This window comes from Odontesthes bonariensis, chromosome 6, assembly GCF_027942865.1.
Source record: "Odontesthes bonariensis isolate fOdoBon6 chromosome 6, fOdoBon6.hap1, whole genome shotgun sequence".
In the NCBI taxonomy this organism is placed as follows: domain Eukaryota; kingdom Metazoa; phylum Chordata; class Actinopteri; order Atheriniformes; family Atherinopsidae; genus Odontesthes; species Odontesthes bonariensis.
The window spans coordinates 5,142,463-5,161,388 of NC_134511.1; the positions used below are offsets into that span (position 1 = coordinate 5,142,463).

At 40.6% G+C, this 18,926-nt stretch overlaps 1 protein-coding gene across 2 annotated transcripts; it reads right to left on the bottom strand.

The window, feature by feature from the left end:
* Positions 1-5,532: 5,532 nt before the first annotated feature.
* LOC142381873 (tumor necrosis factor receptor superfamily member 10B-like) lies at positions 5,533-18,260 on the bottom strand. 2 transcript variants are annotated; one of them, XM_075467161.1, is made up of 10 exons: positions 18,093-18,260; positions 14,131-14,284; positions 13,883-14,011; positions 13,628-13,739; positions 12,463-12,554; positions 12,250-12,351; positions 10,758-10,798; positions 10,350-10,406; positions 7,937-7,973; positions 5,533-6,815 (listed from the first exon to the last, which is right to left on the bottom strand). In XM_075467161.1, exons 1-10 carry the CDS (start codon positions 18,114-18,116, stop codon positions 6,526-6,528), a joined length of 1,038 nt encoding a protein of 345 aa, XP_075323276.1. In that variant the 5' UTR covers positions 18,117-18,260; the 3' UTR covers positions 5,533-6,525. The 2 variants fall into 2 exon arrangements, with proteins under 2 accessions (XP_075323276.1, XP_075323275.1); XM_075467160.1 differs by having other exon boundaries at positions 10,194-10,406.
* Positions 18,261-18,926: the final 666 nt, after the last annotated feature.

Sequence of the window (18,926 nt, forward strand, 5' to 3'; positions counted from 1 at the left end):
TGTCATTATGGAGTTACAGCTAATTATCTCTGTCCCACTTTATATGAGTGTGTTGACTGTGTGAAACACAAGTGGCGGAGAACGAAAGCAGCGGTAAATCATCGCTTTCTTTTACGAGTCCTCCAACTGAAGCGGTCATAAAGGTTGTTTATTCATCTCCTTCAAAGTGGCTCATATCAGTGTCCTTTAAAGTGAAGGGTGACTCATGCAACATGAATGTTTCTGCATCAGAGAAGAGGTCATTCCCCAGTCCTTTGTTAAAGGAACCGCAAAGGAGGAAGGAGAGGCGGTTGGATGGGGCAGCTGAGCAAACACTTCCAAACATGGACATTTGTGTGATTTTTTTAAGTGGGATCGACACGTGTTCAGTCACTAACATTAAGACCTGCCACCTTACCAACAGCTTTGTCACTTAAGCCTAATTTCCACTATGCAGTCCGGTACGGTACGGGTCGGGTCGCTTTGGGGTCAGCTTGCGTTCCCACTGTACAAAGGGGACCCTCAGGGGTGGGCGGAGTGCGTGCCGAAGCGTAAATAACAAATAACAGCAAATAACAAATAACATCCATAATGTGGAACCACCTCCAAGCTTCTTCAGCTTAATGCCACATCGGCTCGCGGTCCGGTTGAAACCACTCTCTGCCATTTTTGCTGCAATCAGCTGGAAAACTTTTTGGTTTGGCACAGCACCATCGAGCTCCCGCTGCACAGCCTCCTCACCAACAACGGAGAGCAGAGCCTGGAACCGGTCCTGTGTGCTCGCTACCCCAAGCAGAAGGGTTACAGACATGGTAACGGGTTCCATGGTAACGGGTTCCATGGGACCGTTCTGAACCGACCCGTACCGGACTGCATAGTGGAAACGTTGCTTTACTGGTTGGGTTTAGGTGATGACATCACTTGGTTAGACTCAGTGGGGTCACATGGCTCTGAAAGGATCGGATTATTGGCTAAATTACAATCAGACTGAGCTGAGCGAGGGTAATTCTCCTTGGATATATGGCGGTGAATGAATGGGATCAGAGGCACAAAGCGTGTCATACCCCGGTATGATAGGTGGCGCTGTACCCATTCCAGCTGTTGCTAATAGAGCCACTTCCTGTTGACCTCTTCACCACCAACAACAACAACAAACTCAGGCATTGGAGAAAGATGGAGAACGCAGAGCCAGATGAAGCTACGTCCCTCTACATTTGCTCTGTGATGAGCTGCTTGTTGCACAAACTCGATGCCCAACGGAGCGTTCTCCATCGCGTTGTTTGTTTCTTTCTGACGGCGACAACAACAGGAATATCGTCTCCTTTGACTTCCGGGTCACGACCCCGGGAAAACATCTGGAGCATGCGCAGAACGCAAAGTCTGATTCACCACGTGCTTCAGCGTCTACAAGCAGGTTTAGAGTGACTTTCAACCCAGTTATCTCGGGGTCTGAATCCGATCCGATCCAATTCTTAGTCAGATTAAGGTGTCTACATACACTTAATAACTCAATCTGATTGTAATTTAGCCAATAATCCGATCCTCTCAGTGCCATGTAACCCCACTGAGTGATAAAATGATCATTATTTGGTTTAAAACACATTACTTTTGTAATGTGGCCGCCACCTTCACCTCATAGACGCCATTTTCCCCACAGACGGCTCACACTCACCCTCCTGTCCTCACATTTAGTATTTAAGGACCAACATAATCAGGCATCATTTTGAAGGTTGTGGTCACAAGAAATGTTGGGAAGGAATAATTTAATTTCTTTCTGAGAGGCTGGTCTGGTGTTGCTCATGCTAAAGGAGATAATAAATAAAGCAGTGACCCTGCTCTCATTTGATTACAGAGAATCCGAGTAGCTCTTATCATGGCTCTCACTACGGGGTCATTTCAATCAGTTGGGAACATTTCTAATAAAAAATAAATGAATCGAACGAATCCCTAAGCTTTTTCTGCTCACTTCAGTTTTCACTTGAATTATTATGAATTGCTTTTGTGAATTTGTAAAAGAGAAACTGTCCCCATTAGTCTTATTTTGAATGATCGGAACCTGAGAGTTTGTTAAATCTCCCATGTAAGGGTTTTACCAGGGTTGGTGCCCACGTGCTGAATGTAGTCAAGGAAAAGCTGACGTATAACTCGGCAGATAAAAATATATCTTTTGAATAAGGCTGGGGGTGAGTTAACTCGTTATTATCGCGTTAACTCACTAATTATTCATCGCCGATAAATATTTCATCGCACATTAACGGAGGTTTTATTCTTTTTTTTTTTTATTTACAAAAAAAAATTAAAAATAATTTTTTTCATAATAATTTTTTTCAAAATAATTTTTTTCAAAATAATTTTTAACAAAAATGTTCGACAAAATTAATTTGGCAGAGAGAGGGGGAACGACACGCAGAACAGGGCCGTCCGATGCAGAACTCGAACCGGCACTTATGGCCCTTTCATTCATATGGCAGTACATTTAAAATAAAACTAAATACTAAAAGCTATACACTACTTTTGGATTCATTTTTGGATTTTGGATGCGTACAAATGAGATTAATCGTGATGAATCAGGGAAATCATGTGATTAATTAAATTAAAAATTTTAATCGTTGCCCAGCCCTACTTGACGTGAAGTTTTTGAGTGTTTTTGGTCGATTTGTTCTCATTTCACAACAACAGAAGATGGAAAATATCTGTTTCCGTTTAGAAGCTTTGGAGGAAAATAGTTTCTATGTTGCACTACCTGCCATCCAAAAGCTGAATATCAATAAATTTTCTTTCAACATAGATTTAGTTTTGACTTGAAGAGGCAGAATCATGGCTCTGCTGCAACAGCAACAAATTGGCTGAATATTCAGTCAAACACAACAGAGTGTAATATAGGCACCGAGCAGCCGAACTCTCAGACCTTTATTAGATTCGTACCTTCGAATCACCTTTTCCTGAGTGGTAATTCGGCTGGAACACTGGACTAGCCCGACAGAATGGATTCTCAGTGAACATTACTTTGATGAATGAGAGTCAAAGAGCTGATTTGTAGCAGCAGAGGTATCATTTAGCAGCAGGATTCTGTGACACCTCTATTAGACGCTCCCGCTTTGAGCGGGCACTGTAAGGCTGCCGTATAGGCCGACTGACACGGTTAGCCCATCAACATTCATTATGGTAATGTAGGGAAAAGACACTCATCCTGGGAGTAAATGAACAGCCCCGCTCAACTTACTGAATGAAGAATGAAGGAGAAAATGAGGCGGCAAACTGCTAAAGTGATTGCTGAGTGAAGGGAAGTCAGACTTGCTTATGAGGGTGGAGTAATGTACTGATGCACGTGCACGCTCAGGACGGGGGATTGGACCGAAGTTTGTGTGCAATCTGCTGGTTTCCTTAGTATGGAGGTTTTTCTGTGCCATCAGAGTTTGAATATGAATTTCTAATATTGAATTTTTACAGCATCAAAATCAGACTTTGAATTTGAAAACCAACAGTGTAAAAAAAAAATCAATTTCTAAAAACAAAAATCAATTGTTTTTGAGTTGGCTCTGTATGAATGAACTGGATTCATTTAGAATTTAATTAATTGGATTTGATTGGATTACACTGAATTGAACTCCAATTGGCTTGAATTGGACTGTATTATTGAAGTGCCTTGAGATGACGTTTGTTGTAATTTGGCGATTTATAAATAAAACTGAATTGAATTTAGGGTAAATATGTATAATCTATATACACGACTCACAAACAGTTTGGGATATTCGGCTGAAATTTCAGAATGCACCTAAAATTAACTTTAACCTTTAAAGAAATATCAGCGTATCAACTACTCCTACTACTCATACTAACTTTTTGAGTTAGTATGCGAGTTTGAGTAAGCGAGAAGTTCCCGGATGCATACTAGATTTGCCGAAATGTTGGGTATGCATCATGAGGTTACTACTCGTACTCAAACTACCCAAGATGCAACGTAACGTGACGTCGCCGATCGTCATTTCCTGTCAAAATGGCAGTTTCAAGCTAGCTACAACGAGGGTAGGTTCACTTCCTGTTTTCAAAACAAAAGCACCAATTGTATGGTAATGGCTTTCCCTATGATAAAAGGCAACGGGTATTTTATTTTGTGAAAATAACAGGAAGTGCGTTGCTCACTGCGGCTAGCTTTAGTAGCGCCGAATTCGTGGGAACAAAATTGTAAATAGCCGGTATTTTCTCAGGTTTTCAACACGTTGGGGATCTAAACGACTACTTTCTCGCCTGAAAATGTTTCAATTGTTGCTAAAGTTTACAGAGTTTACAGCTTAAGGGTTCATCACCGTAGTATGTAGTATGCGGTTTCGAACACAGCCAAGACTCGTAACTTCCGTGTCAGTAGAAAGAATCTGGAGTTTTGAACGACTGACTCATGAATCATCCCCACAGCGTTAGCGCTGAGGAACCAGCGGCCGCAGTGCTGTTCTCTGATGAAAGTCCATTCACTGAGCAGAACTGAGCAGAACTGAGCAGTCAGCGCTGCTGGAGAAGGTTGGAGTGATGTGCGTGAGCGCAGCAGGATGAAACATGCCCACCTGCTGAGTCACTGTTACAACATGTTGCACCTTCTCCAGGATTAAAGGTTCACAGCAGAGGACAGAGGCATCCTTTGTTCCAGCTCCTGCTCTGCAGAAACCTTAAGGCCTCCTCCTCCGCAGTAGCAGCAGCTGGACGTCGTCCAACAAGCCAGCGCACCGGTGACTACTACAGAGAGGCTGCAGCATCAGAGAAACCAACAAGTAAAATAATAAATTAGTTCAAACAAATCCAGGCGCTCATAGCTGCTCTGAAGGAGAGACAAAAGGTTCTTTATCTCAGAGATAAAAACGACTGTTCCAGTGATGGACTTTATCCACCTTTCAGCATTCTGCTCCATGCAGGCATCTAAATATCATTTCATCACCAACTATATATGAGAACAGCTGCTCCCACTCCTCTCTTCTACTTTCATTAACATGAGACACATGTATTATGGCGCCATTGAAAGTAACTGGACGTAATTTTTAAGGTAAAAGAACGGGGTTTTTTGTGCCAACATTAGTCATGAGGTGGGCCAAAAACACGGTCAAATGACTTGTGTTTGGAGCATCAAAAATATAATTTCCCTTAAATATTTATAATTTATTTATCTATAAGGCCTCTTCAAATCTAGGCTAAAAACCTACTTATTTAGGATTGCTTTTAATACCCAGTAGTATGATGACACTTTTATCTTATTCGATTTTGTTGCTTTCACTGTTCTTTTATTGTTTTTAAACTTATTTTTCTCTTTATTTATTACCTGCTGTAAAGCTTTTTGGTACACCGAAAGGATCATCTGTAAAGGGCTGTATAAATAAAGTACATTTCCATTTAAACACATTATCTTACATCAAGTGTTGTGAACGAAATGGTTCACAAGGGCGTGGTTCGGTTATCTTAACAGCTTTTAAAGATGTCAGAGTTCAATGTCTCACTTCAGATGACTTACGTCGAGTAAAGGTTTGAAAACCAGGAAAAAGAAAGAAAAAAAAAAAAACACAGAAGGAGGAAGTTTTTGTTTTTTTTACTTGTTAATTCATGTTTGAATCAGACAAACACTTTAGAGCGACATGCTCTCTGTTAGTAACACAGCAGTAACTTTGTGATCAGCTTCAGTATAAAAACAGACAGCTTACAGGCACACCCACAAACTTTAAGACCAACCTGCAGCTGCGAGTGAAAGTGGCGGATGGAAGGTTCCTCACATTATAGTGGAAGCCATCAACATTTTTGTGCTTTTGTGAAGGAATATTTCTGTTCATAACAGGCGACGTTAATAAGAAAATACAGACAAGGCATGAAAGAACAGGATAACACTGTTAATCTTTAAGTAAATATCGAACTAAAACGGTTCTCAATACAAATAACTTAAAGTGGGAATCCCACTGATCGAACATTTTAAAGCATTCTTATGTTCGGCTCTTATTCCTGAGGACTGAGACATTTAAATTAATGCATGAACAACAAGAGTCCCAGTGAAACATCCACCTGTCCAGGTAAAAGTAAAAAAAACACACACTGATAAACAACAAAACTCCAGATAGCTGCAGGGATTAGAATCTCTTTCAGGGAAGCAGAAAACCTCCACACACACACTCACACAGACGTTAAAAAAAGGCCGACAGAGTGAGCAGTTAAGCTGGTTTCACTCAGGAAGCAGCTCTTCCTTTGGCAGCAGCATCACCTTAAACACAAAGTGTGTGCGAGGTTCATTTTTTGTATGCATGGACCATCATGGGCCGGAGCCTCGTACTTCTGTGATCCGACCGGTTCTGGAGGAGGACGAAGCTTTCAAGAAGTGACAAAAACGGAGAGTAAAAACAGACAAGAACTCTTTAGTCTTGCTTACTACTTTGTCTTTTTGGTCAAAAGAGGCAACATAAGCTGGTCCAGACCCCAGGAGAGGTCCTGATGCGGCGCCTCTTCAGTAACGGACGGTACACCGAAGCCTCAGTGCTAAAGTTTAATGGTAAAAGTTCCTTTGTTCCCCCCAAATTGACCTCAGCTTTCACACAGGTAGTGACAGTGATGGACAGCCTTCTCCTTCACCATCTCGGCGGTTCTTCTTTGGTTCAAGTTGAGCAAAGCCGCCATCAGGTCATTCAGGCTGGCGTCTTTTCCCTCCCGCTCGATCCACATGTTCAGCAGCTCGTGGACCCTGTCTTCGTAGGGAAGGCTCTCTTTGCTTTTGATCACATTGTCACTGAAGCCGAGGTGACGGAAGAACCTCTTGTGATGGTCCACGTCCAACTCTTCAAAAAACTCAAAGCATCTTTTGAGAGACTCTTCACCTGCGAACAGAGATTAAGAGGAACGTTCAGACGCCCGGAGCTCACCGTGTACTGATGACAGTAACCAGAGGTGGGTAGTAACGAGTTACATTTACTTGAGTAAGTTTTTGAAATAATTATACTTCTAGGAGTAGTTTTAAATCTCTATACTTTTTACTTTTCCTTGAGTAGATGTGTGCAGCAGAAGCTGTCCTCTTACTCCGCTACATTAGGCTACAATGAGCTGGTTACTTTTCTTCTTACCTCTTTGGTATTCTACGCCTCGTTATTTTTATCCCCCCGCGTACGCCTCATTTTAATGTTTTATTCTGACAGAGAGAGAGACTTCCACCAAAGGCTCTACCACCTGACTGTGTTCCACCAATCAGACGCAGCCGTGCAGTCTGGTCACGTGACCATACTCAATCTCAGCGGCGGGACGGGTTAGCTTTAGCATTAGCAGTCGTAGCAAACAAACAAAGACACGGATGGAAAATGTCAGAACCAACGGTGGGAAATGAAGACGCAGACGAGGCCTCATACTGAAAGCATGTTTACCTTACAAAGAGTGAGAAACAGCAGCTACATTATGTGTCTTCTGTGTCAACCAAAACAAACGCACATTTCAGCAGAAACTCAACATCTAACTTGAGGAAACATGTAGCGCTAAGTTTCCTAAACTCGTTTTTCCCCCCATGGATAGATAAATGTTTGTTTTTTTAGGTTACATATGGGTTACATATGTTTTAAACATTTCCTAAGTCTCTTTTATTTTTTATTGAAGTACTTGAATTTACCTGGATTATTTTAATTTAAGCCATTTTGTAATTAATTAATTTTATCAACTGGATGAACTCTAATTTGCCTAAAGATGATTATTTAGTATTTTTGTCTGTCTGATTGAATGCTTGTGTTAACAAATAAATCAGACGTTACTCAACAGTTACTCAGTACTTGAGTAGTTTTTTCTTACTCAAGTAATTATTTGGATGACTACTTTTTACTTTTACTTGAGTCATATTATTCTGAATACTTTTGGCTACTCTACCCACCTCTGTTCATAAGTTCATCTGACTGTACATGAAAAACTGAGGGTTCATCACCTCCAAACTTTTGAGAGAATAAAAATGAAAGATCTTTACCGTTCACAGGAACAAGAGTGGGGAATTGTTCATCTTCCTAAAAAAAGAAAAGAGAAACAAACATTAGAACCAGCCGAGGAGCGTTTCCATGAGCGCTCTCCTGTTAGCATCAGTGATTCCAGCTCATCTCTTCCTCAGTTACTCAAGTCAGTTTTAAGCGAATACTCATTAAGAGTACAAGATTTCATCTTAATTTAAGTGAGAATGGTAAATAAAGCAGGAGAAACGACCGCTGAGCGTGCACATTTTCACAGATGCATGAAGGAACCTGCGACTCATCAGATCAGGGTGCATCACAGGCTCTTTTCACACCGACTGACAACGAAACAGAATCGACCATTTTGCTCCCAAACTTAATGAAAGCAAACAAAAGGCTTTTTAAAAGCCAAGTATCAGTAGCCTGGGTGCCAGCCGAACTTAGCCCCGCCCATAAAAGTTTTGGTCGGGAAGTTGGGTCTGGCTCTGCTCAGTTGGGAAATCATTATGCCCGACATGGAATCGGTCGACCCAATCAGATTGCCAGGGCGGGCTTTATACGATGATGGACAGATGATCAACAGGGACATTATCGACTACGACACTAAAGAGCGCTTGGTTTGAATTCGTTTGAAACAAACATGGCTGCCGCTGGAGAGCTCGGGTGTGTAGATTCTGCCATCGAGTCTGTTCTACAGGATCTCCACATTGCATTCATTTTGAAAGACGAACGCGATAAAGGCTTTTATCGATAGAAAAGATGTTTTTGCCGTCCTTCCTACAACAAGTGTGTGTTGCTTAATCTACGTCACATACTACGTTGCTCTGATTGGTTGTAGGTCTATCCAATTGAGCGAAGAGGCGTTTTTTCTCCTGGTTCGGCTGAAACACGCCCCATACTCAAATCTCTATTGAGCGGTATCAGACTCACATTCTGACTAGAATCGTGAGTATGACGTAGTCAGGCTAAAGAATCTCAGAGCTGGCACAACAATCTGACTCACTGGGAGTGGTGCATGAATGGAGTGACGCCTGCGAGCTTGTTCAGGCAGGCAGCTCCAGCTTCCTCTCATGTGATCCGTCTCATATTCTGCACGCCACTTATCAAGCAAACCTCTCCAATCTGGGCGGTCTATTTGAGCTGTAAAACTCGCTGCTCCCAGAAACCACCTGGAGGCTTCGCGGGAAATAAAAAAATATATAAGGAGCGACGAGGGCGGAGCCTAGACCCTAAACTTAAATCCTAAACTTAAATGAGAGTTTGGCGACTGACTTTTTCTGGAGAACGATTTTGTGATGCAAATGTATTACTCTATGTCAGGGCTACCCAAATCCGGTCCTCGAGGGCCGACGTCCTGCAGGTTTCAGATGTTTCCCTGCTTCAACACAGCTGATTCAGATGTTTCCCTGCTTCAACACAGCTGATTCAGATGAAGTGGAGCTCTTCAAAAGGTTGTTAAACCAGCTGATGAAGCATCGATCTGAATCAGGTGTGATGGAGCAGGGAAACATCTGAAACCTGCAGGACGTCAGTCCTCGAGGACCGGATTTGGGTAGCCCTGCTCTATGTAATGTATTACAACGCATATTGTTTTAAGAAGCAAGACGCTTTATTTTTTAAGCCCCAGCCAACTAGCCGGACAACCTTCATCAACGCCAAAACGAGGCTGGAACTCTGCTCACAGGACGCAGCAGGGGGCAAGAAGATGTTCATAAATGATGTTGCTAATATGGGATGTCATACAGCTTCATGTCAAAAGAGGCGAACTATCCCTTTAATGAAAAAGTAATGCAGCAAAGGACTCTAACACAGGCGGCTGAGAGCGTCTACTGTTAGGACACCTAAGCATGACTCAGCGGAAATACAGCTGAAGTAAGCAGCTGACAGGACTCTAAGCAAGGGAAAGAAGCTGGGAAAGAAGCTGGGAAAGAAGCTGGGAAAGAAGCCGGGAAAGAAGCCGGGAAAGAAGCCGGGAAAGAAGCGGGAAAGAAGCGGGAAAGAAGCAGGAAAGAAGCAGGAAAGAAGCCGGGAAAGAAGCGGGAAAGAAGCTGGGAAAGAAGCTGGGAAAGAAGCTGGGAAAGAAGCCGGGAAAGAAGCGGGAAAGAAGCGGGAAAGAAGCGGGAAAGAAGCGGGAAAGAAGCAGGAAAGAAGCTGGGAAAGAAGCAGGGGTGAGGATGGGGTGAGGATGGGGTGAGGATGGGGTGAGGATGGGGTGAGGATGGGGTGAGGATGGGGTGAGGATGGGGTGAGGATGGGGTGAGGATGGGCCGTGAAGCTCACCCTCCGGCTGGGCTGCGCGGGGACCATGGAGCTGGCTTGGAGGAGAAAGCAGGGCGGGCCGGTTAGGCTGTGCTGGGAGTTACTGGCGGAGCTGTTGAGGCTTTCGCAGAGCTTTTTCTGCTCATCCTCCGTACAGGCGGAGGATTTGGGTCTCACCAGTTGCCGGGGAGGGATCAGATTCGTGCTGCTGTCTCTGCTCACCTCACTGTAACCCTGGAGAACATCAAGAACATGTTCAGACGCATTCTGAGGAAGTTTAAGCACCATTCTTCTTCTATGCACCACAACCTTTTCCCTGCACACATTATTCATTCTACATTTTCATTTCCTCTTTCTAATGTATTGGGCCTTAAATGTCTTCACCTGAGAGAATAAACCTAAACTTTGTTGTACGAATGTAAGACAATAAAGAGTTCCTCAGCTTACATTACATCTGGGCTGTTGTGTTAATCCGTATTCTCCGGATAAACTAGCTGTAATATTAGAGCAACCCGTGTGTAATCAGCCCATTCCACCGCTGAGCTCTTATCAAACAAGAATAATAGCAGAAAAGAAGTCACTCACTTTGTCAGCTTTCATTCTTTCAGGAAGGTTCCTCTCCGAACCTGAAGAGAGGATGTAAAGAGAGGATTATGCAACAGTCAGAAGTTCCCTTCCAGCCTCAGATGAGCATCCGTTCGACCTCAGGTAACCTTTATTTTATCTAAATAAAAGCTAAACTTAATCTGCGGCCTGATCTTCACTCGGGATTCTGATTGGTTGGCACAGCATCAGCCTGTTTTGGACTCGGCAGAGTTTACCGACAGCATGGCAAACAGCAGAAACTGGCAGAACTGTCCTCTCATGTTTGTCATGAATGAATTCCAAAGAACCGACAGCAGCCACCTTTCAAGCCTGGCCTGAATGATTATGATGATGATGATGATGATGATGATATACTCTACAACAGACTGCTTTATTCTGTGAGGCTTTAACAGCTCCAACACATTCAAATATCATCGAAAGGAGCCAAAAATGTGACATCATCAGCTCAAACCATCGAGTTCACCACATCCAGTACAGGCCAGTTCAGCAGGTTTGTCTGGAGCACCGCCTCGTGCTTCATTCCTGTGGTTTTATGAGCTCAATGATCCATCAAGAGTATAACAGATGATGAATGTATATTCATGAGTTGCTGCCTGATAAATACAAATCGTACAAATCCAACCAATGAATGGCTGCCACGCCGTCCATCACACCTTTTGTTGTGTGGTTAGCACTCCATCACCGGGTATGTACAAAGCTGCGATAATTAACCTGTTGCTTTCCTCACGCCGGATAAAACGCTGTCGTTTTCTGATAATATTAACCTGAAAATTATGATATTCAGAGCAAGCGAGAGTCCATTATTCTCAACTTTACTGTGTAAAATGTATTTTTCACATGAATAAAGGTTTTCGGTGCAGAACAGGAAGGCTGAGAGTCATAAAGCAGCCGAATTCAGCTCTGTGTCGATATGTAATGAAAGTTCAGATGGGCGTTAACGTGAGTGTGAGTCATTCATCAGACCGTCACCTATAACATGCAAACAGGAAAATGAATGGAATACTCTACATGCAACAGCATAATTAGTTATTTCAACACTAAGAGTTCTACTATGGATGTAAATACCAACGAGGAAGTTAAAGGTTTAACCTTTAGTTTGTTTGTTTTATTTAAATAATGAGTCAGACTGCTGGAGTCACAGTAGGAAGAAACATCATGCTCCCAGCTAAACAGCAGCTTGTAACGGCGCTGCGTCTTCAGACTTTGGACGGGACCATTATCAGATCTGAGAGAAACGCCCCACAGTGACTCAGCATTTCCTGCTCTAGTCTTCCATCACATAAGCTGGTCCGTGGTGTGAATACACTTTGCTTCAGAAATGAAAATGAGACGCACATTTCTTAACGTGTGACTGCTGTTTGCTGACGGAGAGATTAACTCCAGAGTTTGACTAATTTCAGTTTATTTAGTCTGACTGATATCTTGTACGGTAAGACACGGTTTGCATGTAAAAACATGCGTTTTCACCCACCTGTTCCACGTCTTTTCTTGTAAATGACAAAGAAAATGAGTCCGCACAACAGCAACACAGCGAGTACACACACCACAGTCACCCCAATCCCCACATCGGATTCTGATGAGGAAAAACACAACAATGATAAACATTACAGGCGTGTTCTGGAAAACTAATTTACGCTGTTAGTGTCACACACTGCAGACCGGAGAGGAAAAAGCTCCGTTATACCCGTGGCTGCGCCGGATTTGGGCTGGATTTTCTTGCATTCTGTATTTGTGGTCGCCGTGCAGTTCCTCACTATCTCCTCATCACTTCCACACCTGGTTCGGAGGCAGGAAACGGGATTAATTAAAAGGCAAGGCAACTTTATTTATACAACGCATTTCATACCACAAGCAACTCAATGTGCTTTACATAAAGACCTGATTTAAAACACAACTTAATTTCTGAAAAGGGACATTTTTGTCCCCTTTTAAAACGACCTAAAAACATCATATGTTAATATTTTTTTCTGCTTTTTTTTCATAAAATCTTTTACTCCACTTCAGTTCTGATCATAACTACCAAGTTTTCAATTATTTTCAAAAATTTAACCCTTTAATTACTGGTTTATATGATGTAAACGCCAATTTCTGTAAAAAAAAAAAAAAAAAAAAAAAATACTATATTTTCAATATATGGAATGCAAAGTGGAATTGTTGAGCGGGGATAATTATGGTCTGGGATATGTCAATGATCAGCAACAACATTAATCTTTAGGGATTTTTAATTTTTTTGCTGTCTTGGTAGTTATGATCAGAACTGAAGTGGAATAAAAGATTTATGAAAAAAAAGTGGAAAAAAATATTAATATATGATGTTTTTAGGTCATTTTAAAAGGGGACAAAAATGTCCCTTTTACAGAAATGAAGGAGTTTTTTTTCTACACAATGAAAAATTGTATTGTATATGATGTGTGTTTGAAATTCAAAAAAATAGTCTAAAATGCACAACTGGACCAAATATGATGAGTATCACTATTTCCAGTGTGAAATTAGAGGAGAAAGTACACCCCAAGTGGAGAAAAATGTCCCCTAACAGGGGTTAGGGTTAAAAGAACAGCATAAAAAAAGCAATTTAAAGAGAATAAAAAAATAGAATACAAATTAAAACAGTTAAAAGCAATCAATATATATATATATATATATATATATATATATATAAAACAATTAAGAGGATTTATAGCATTATGCTTTAAAATTATTTAAAGGAACTCAACACGGTTTCGAACACAGCCTTGGTCTTTAGTTTCTAGCATGAAGGATTGAAAAGTAACAAGTGTCCATGTGAGAGATGAGCTCACCCCCCCCAATCGCTCGCTTTGAATGGGTGACGTGTTGTTGCGCTCACTTACTTTGAACACTTTTTGCATACTTCACACGCATGGTCCGGATCACAAAACCGCCCGAGTCTGCACTGACATTCGGTATTTTGAGTGGCAGAACATATCCTTACAATTTCCTGATCTGAGAAAGCAGCAATAAAAAACAAAAAAAAACTTTTTAAGTTGGAGTTAATGCTCAGAGCACTCTGAAAAGCTTCAGTATTGATTTTTTTTCTCTTCTACAGTCATTCCGATCGATGGAATAAAGGTGCTGAGCAGAATTACCTGGGCGACACGTCGAGCATGGGAAGCACTGCTGAAACCCGTTGGCGTGTTCGGTAAATGTACGAATGGGGCATTCTCCACATGTCCCCATGGTTCCTGCCCTGGTGCAGGGCGATTTCACGTGTTTACCTAAAAGAAAACACACAGAAAACATCCCAAAATTCAGCTTTTTTTTTCTACTCCATCAAAATTGCGAAGGATTTCTGCTTATGAGTTGGTGACAGAGCCTCGGTCTCCATGTGGCTTACCGGCCGGACAGTTCAAACAGCAAACGCTGCCATGTGGGTACTCCAGGTCGTCTCTGCAGGAGGCGTCCCGCCCCCTCCTGCTGCCTCCCGAGCCAAAGCCGGGCTGCGGGAACGCGCCCGTGGGTTTGAACACGCAGAGGAGCGCAGAAAAAACCTTAAGGGGAAAAAACATATAACAGCGGTTTTAAAAAATCTTTTTTTTTATGACGTTTAACTAAAAATACCCAAATGTATTCTTGAACATCTGCTAAATACCAATCTATGGAAGCCCGTTTCTGCCACTTAGTGAAAGTAGATTTAGCAATACTATCTCATAATTATGAGATACTAAGTCAAAAATATGAGACAGTAATTTTGACTTAGCATCTCATAATTTCGATTTAGCACCTAATAATTACGATTTAGTATTTCGACTTAGTATTTCAACTTAGAATCTCATAATTTCAATTTAGCATCTCGTAATTTCGACTTAGCATCTCATAATTTCGACTTAGCATCTCATAATTTCGACTTAGCATCTCATAATTTCGATTTAGCATCTCATAATTTCGATTTAGCATCTCATAATTTCGACTTAGCATCTCATAATTTCAATTTAGCATCTCATAATTTCGATTTAGCATCTCATAATTTCGACTTAGCATCTCATAATTTCGATTTAGCACCTAATAATTACGATTTAGTATTTCGACTTAGTATTTCAACTTAGAATCTCATAATTTCAATTTAGCATCTCGTAATTTCGACTTAGCATCTCATAATTTCGACTTAGCATCTCATAATTTCGACTTAGCATCTCATAATTTCGATTTAGCATCTCATAATTTCGATTTAGCATCTCATAATTTCGACTTAGCATCTCATAATTTCGATTTAGCATCTCATAATTTCGATTTAGCATCTCATAATTTCGACTTAGCATCTCATAATTTCGACTTAGCATCTCGTAATTTCGACTTAGCATCTCGTAATTTCGATTTAGCATCTCGTAATTTCGATTTAGCATCTCGTAATTTCGATTTAGCATCTCATAATTTCGATTTAGCATCTCATAATTTCAATTTAGTATCTCATAATTTCAATTTAGCAACTCATAATTTCAATTTAGCAACTCATAATTTTGATTTAGTATTTTGACTTAGCATCTCAAAATTATGAGATAGCATCTCATAATTTCAATTTAGCATCTCATAATTTCAATTTAGCATCTCATAATTTCAATTTAGCATCTCATAATTTCAATTTAGCATCTCATAATTTCAATTTAGCATCTCATAATTTCGATTTAGCATCTCATAATTTCAATTTAGCAACTCATAATTTCGATTTAGTATTTCGACTTAGTATCTCAAAATTATGAGATAGTATCTCATAATTTCAATTTAGCAATGGGCTTCCATACAAAACTCAGTTAAGTTTTCAAAAATGTCATATAAACAGACAAAAGTCCAAAGAAACGACTCTCAGTGTCTTCACCTTTAAAATGTGTCAGCAACACGACCAAAGAAAGATGGAGCAGAGGCAAAGAAAGAGAAAAGTTTAGAATACACAAGTTTCTGGAAGATTCTCTCATCGGCAGGTTAATTGGTGACAGGTCTCCATGGGAACAACATCTGGCTGCACAGACGCGTTTCCACTGCCGCAGTCGGTCGAGCAGAAATGGGCACGGTTCACGTTTTCTTCACGGAACGTCACACATGGAGGCTGCAGGACTAACGGCATCAAGTCGAGGACGAAAAGAGACTTTACTCAAACTGAACTTATCCTCGTGTTGTTGTAACACGCCGGTCCTCGGGGAGATGGAAGGATACTGAGGGAGAAAAATGCAGCCCTCTGAGCACTGAAGATAAAACTACTGAATTAAATTTTTTAATCTAATTAATCACATTATTTCCCTGATTAATCACGATTAATCGCATTTGTACGCAAAATCCAAAAATGAATTCAAAAGTAGTGTATAGCTTTTAGCATTTAGTTTTATTTTAAATGTGCTGCCATATGAATGAAAGTGCCATAACATTTGTTGTGCAAACACACTTTTAACATCAGCATCTTTCTGTAGTTTTTATGTAGAAGCCTCGCTCCACTGTCTGTTTCCTTGAATGACTTGCTGCTATCAGTTGTGTGTTTTGCCTTTAAGTGATATTTTAGACTGGAACTACTACGCTGAGAAGACAATTCAACTTGGCAGTGTTTACAGATGACTTTGGTTCTGTCGACTCCGCCGTCTGGAAGAACTTTAAAATGAAAATGGCCGAGAAAAAGTTCCGTACCCTTCTCCATGTTTGGTGGATCCGCCGATTACTTTCTTTTCCTGTTCCACAGCAGACAGCAACAGACTTTTACAAAATAAAAGCCTGTGAGCAACAGACTTTTACAATAATAAAATAAATAATAAAACAGGGGTGGTCCGTGGCGTAGTGGGATGAGCAGGCGCCCCATGTACAGAGGCTATAGTCCTCACTGCAGCCGGCCCCGGTTCGAGTCCCGTATCGGACGATAAAATATTTATCGGCGTTAAATAATTGATTTAATGCAATAATAACGAGTTAACTTGCCCAGCCCTAAAAAAAAAAAAAAAAAAAAAAATCCATTTAAACACACTACATTTGCCGTTTAAACAGTATAAGAGGGAGAAAAAAAGAAGCCAATATTTAAAAAAAATAAATAAATGAAAATAACCACCTTAAAAAAAGCCTGGAGAAATATTGCTCAAGAACACTCGACTAAAACTGTGTTTTGCTTGAAGTCGGCCATAAAAAGCATTCATAAAACATGACTCATGTATTTTTTTATTTTACAGAAGCTTCCTTCTTCTATGATGACATGACGTAACAAGCTGAGCTGGGGCTCCACCTTAAATCAGAAGTGGACAGGTGGATGTGGGGGGGGGGGGGGGGAGATTTATCCCCAAAGACGAGCTCAAAGTCCACCTTAACGTCACAGATATAAAGATGGACTTGAAGTAAAAGGGTGCTGGTCATCCATCCATCCATCCATCCATCCATCCATCCCTCTCCATGACGCAATAACCAGGTATAACCATTTAAGGTCAAACCACATCACGTCCACGCCCATTAAATAGTTTCATCAGTTTAATGAAAACTGGCATCTCGCGGCATGCACCAACCCACGTGCCCGCCATCCTACCGGTTGACAAGTTATGACAGGAACAGTAATTCCCCCGTTTTCGTCCGGTCATGATATGTGCGTGTGAAAGAAAAAAATAAGAAGTCTGCCCGCCTCTACCTGGCTGTCAGGGCACAAATCCGACGTGACACACTGACACACATCTCAGATTTAAACAAGCCACTTTCCTTAAATTATGAGTAAATATTCCTAAGAAAAATAAAAACGACGGCTCCATTTTTTATTTAGATAAATTAAAGTCCCATCATAAAGCTATCCTGTAAAAAACAAGGATTTCTGCGGATATCAGCCATGTTTAAATGCTGTGTACCTCTCTAGTGGGAAGGTTTGTGTTAGTTTGTGTTTTTTTAGACAGATATTCCGCCAACAGCTCACTGAAATGTTTGAAATGGAAAGCTGAATGAAAGAGCTGCCCCGGGAGGAATGTCTCACCTGAGCGTAAACAGCGTCACAAGCGTAATGGCACACAAACGCGAAGAGGGACGCAAACTAATCCAAAAAATTCCCCATTTCCAACTTTTTTTTACTAATGACCTCAGTAAATAAATGTTCCTTCGACAAACTGTGGCCATGGGCTCCTGGCACTTTGATAAAGAAACGTTTAAACAGCTTAAAGCGTCTTTTAAACAACTTCTGAGGAAAAAGCCACCGATTTAAACACCAAATGAGAGTTTATTTATTAATACAGGTTATGACTCGACCTAATAGGTGCTAAGCTCCAGGAAACGCTGCTTTCATTAAACATTAAACTCCAAACTACCGGCAGACAACTTTCTGCGCTGAGCTGCTCGTTGAAAAAAAGTGAAACTTACCACAAATATAAAGAAGTTCTCCATCTTGTTGTTAAAATGTTAATATCCACAAAAATAAATCGATTAATTCCAAAAGAAAAAGTTGAGAGAAAACCACTGTGAGAGTCTCTCGTTGCTGGTCCCGTGACACTTTCCAAAGTGGAGCTCAGGTGTGACTGCGTGCTGCTGGAGTCTGGCTAATTGGTGACGCAGGTGGGCGGGGCCAGCACGCGCACCGACACCACCAATCACAGAGGCTGAAGAAGAGATGTCTGATGGACCCATGGTGAATGGGGGACAGGGGATCACTGTGGAAGGTTTTCTGAGCCATCAGAGTTTGAATACGAATTTCTGATGTTGATTTTTTACGGCATCAAAATCAAAGTCTGATTTTGAAAAAACCAACAGTGTAAAAAAAAAAAAAAAAATCAATTTATAAAAACAAAAATTCAGTGGAAAAAAATTCAACATCTAAAAAAATTGAGTGGAAAAAAATTCAACATCAAAAAAATTTACTTCAAAAGATTACACTTAAAAAATTGAGTGGAATAAAAAAAAAATTGTGGAATAAAAAAAATTGAGTGGAAAAAAATTCAACATCTAAAAAAAATTCAACAGAAAAAAATTCAATTTCAAAAAATTTAGTGGAAAAAAATTTGACTTCAACAGTAAAAAAAAATCAATATCTAAAAACAAAAATCAGTGTAAAAATTTCAACATCTAAAAAAAAAATCAGTGCAAAAAAATTCAACGGGAAAAAATTCAGTGGAAAAATAATTTTTAGACGTTGAATTTTTTTCCACTGATTTTTGTTTTTAGAAATTTTTTTTTTTTTTTTACACTGTTGGTTTTTCA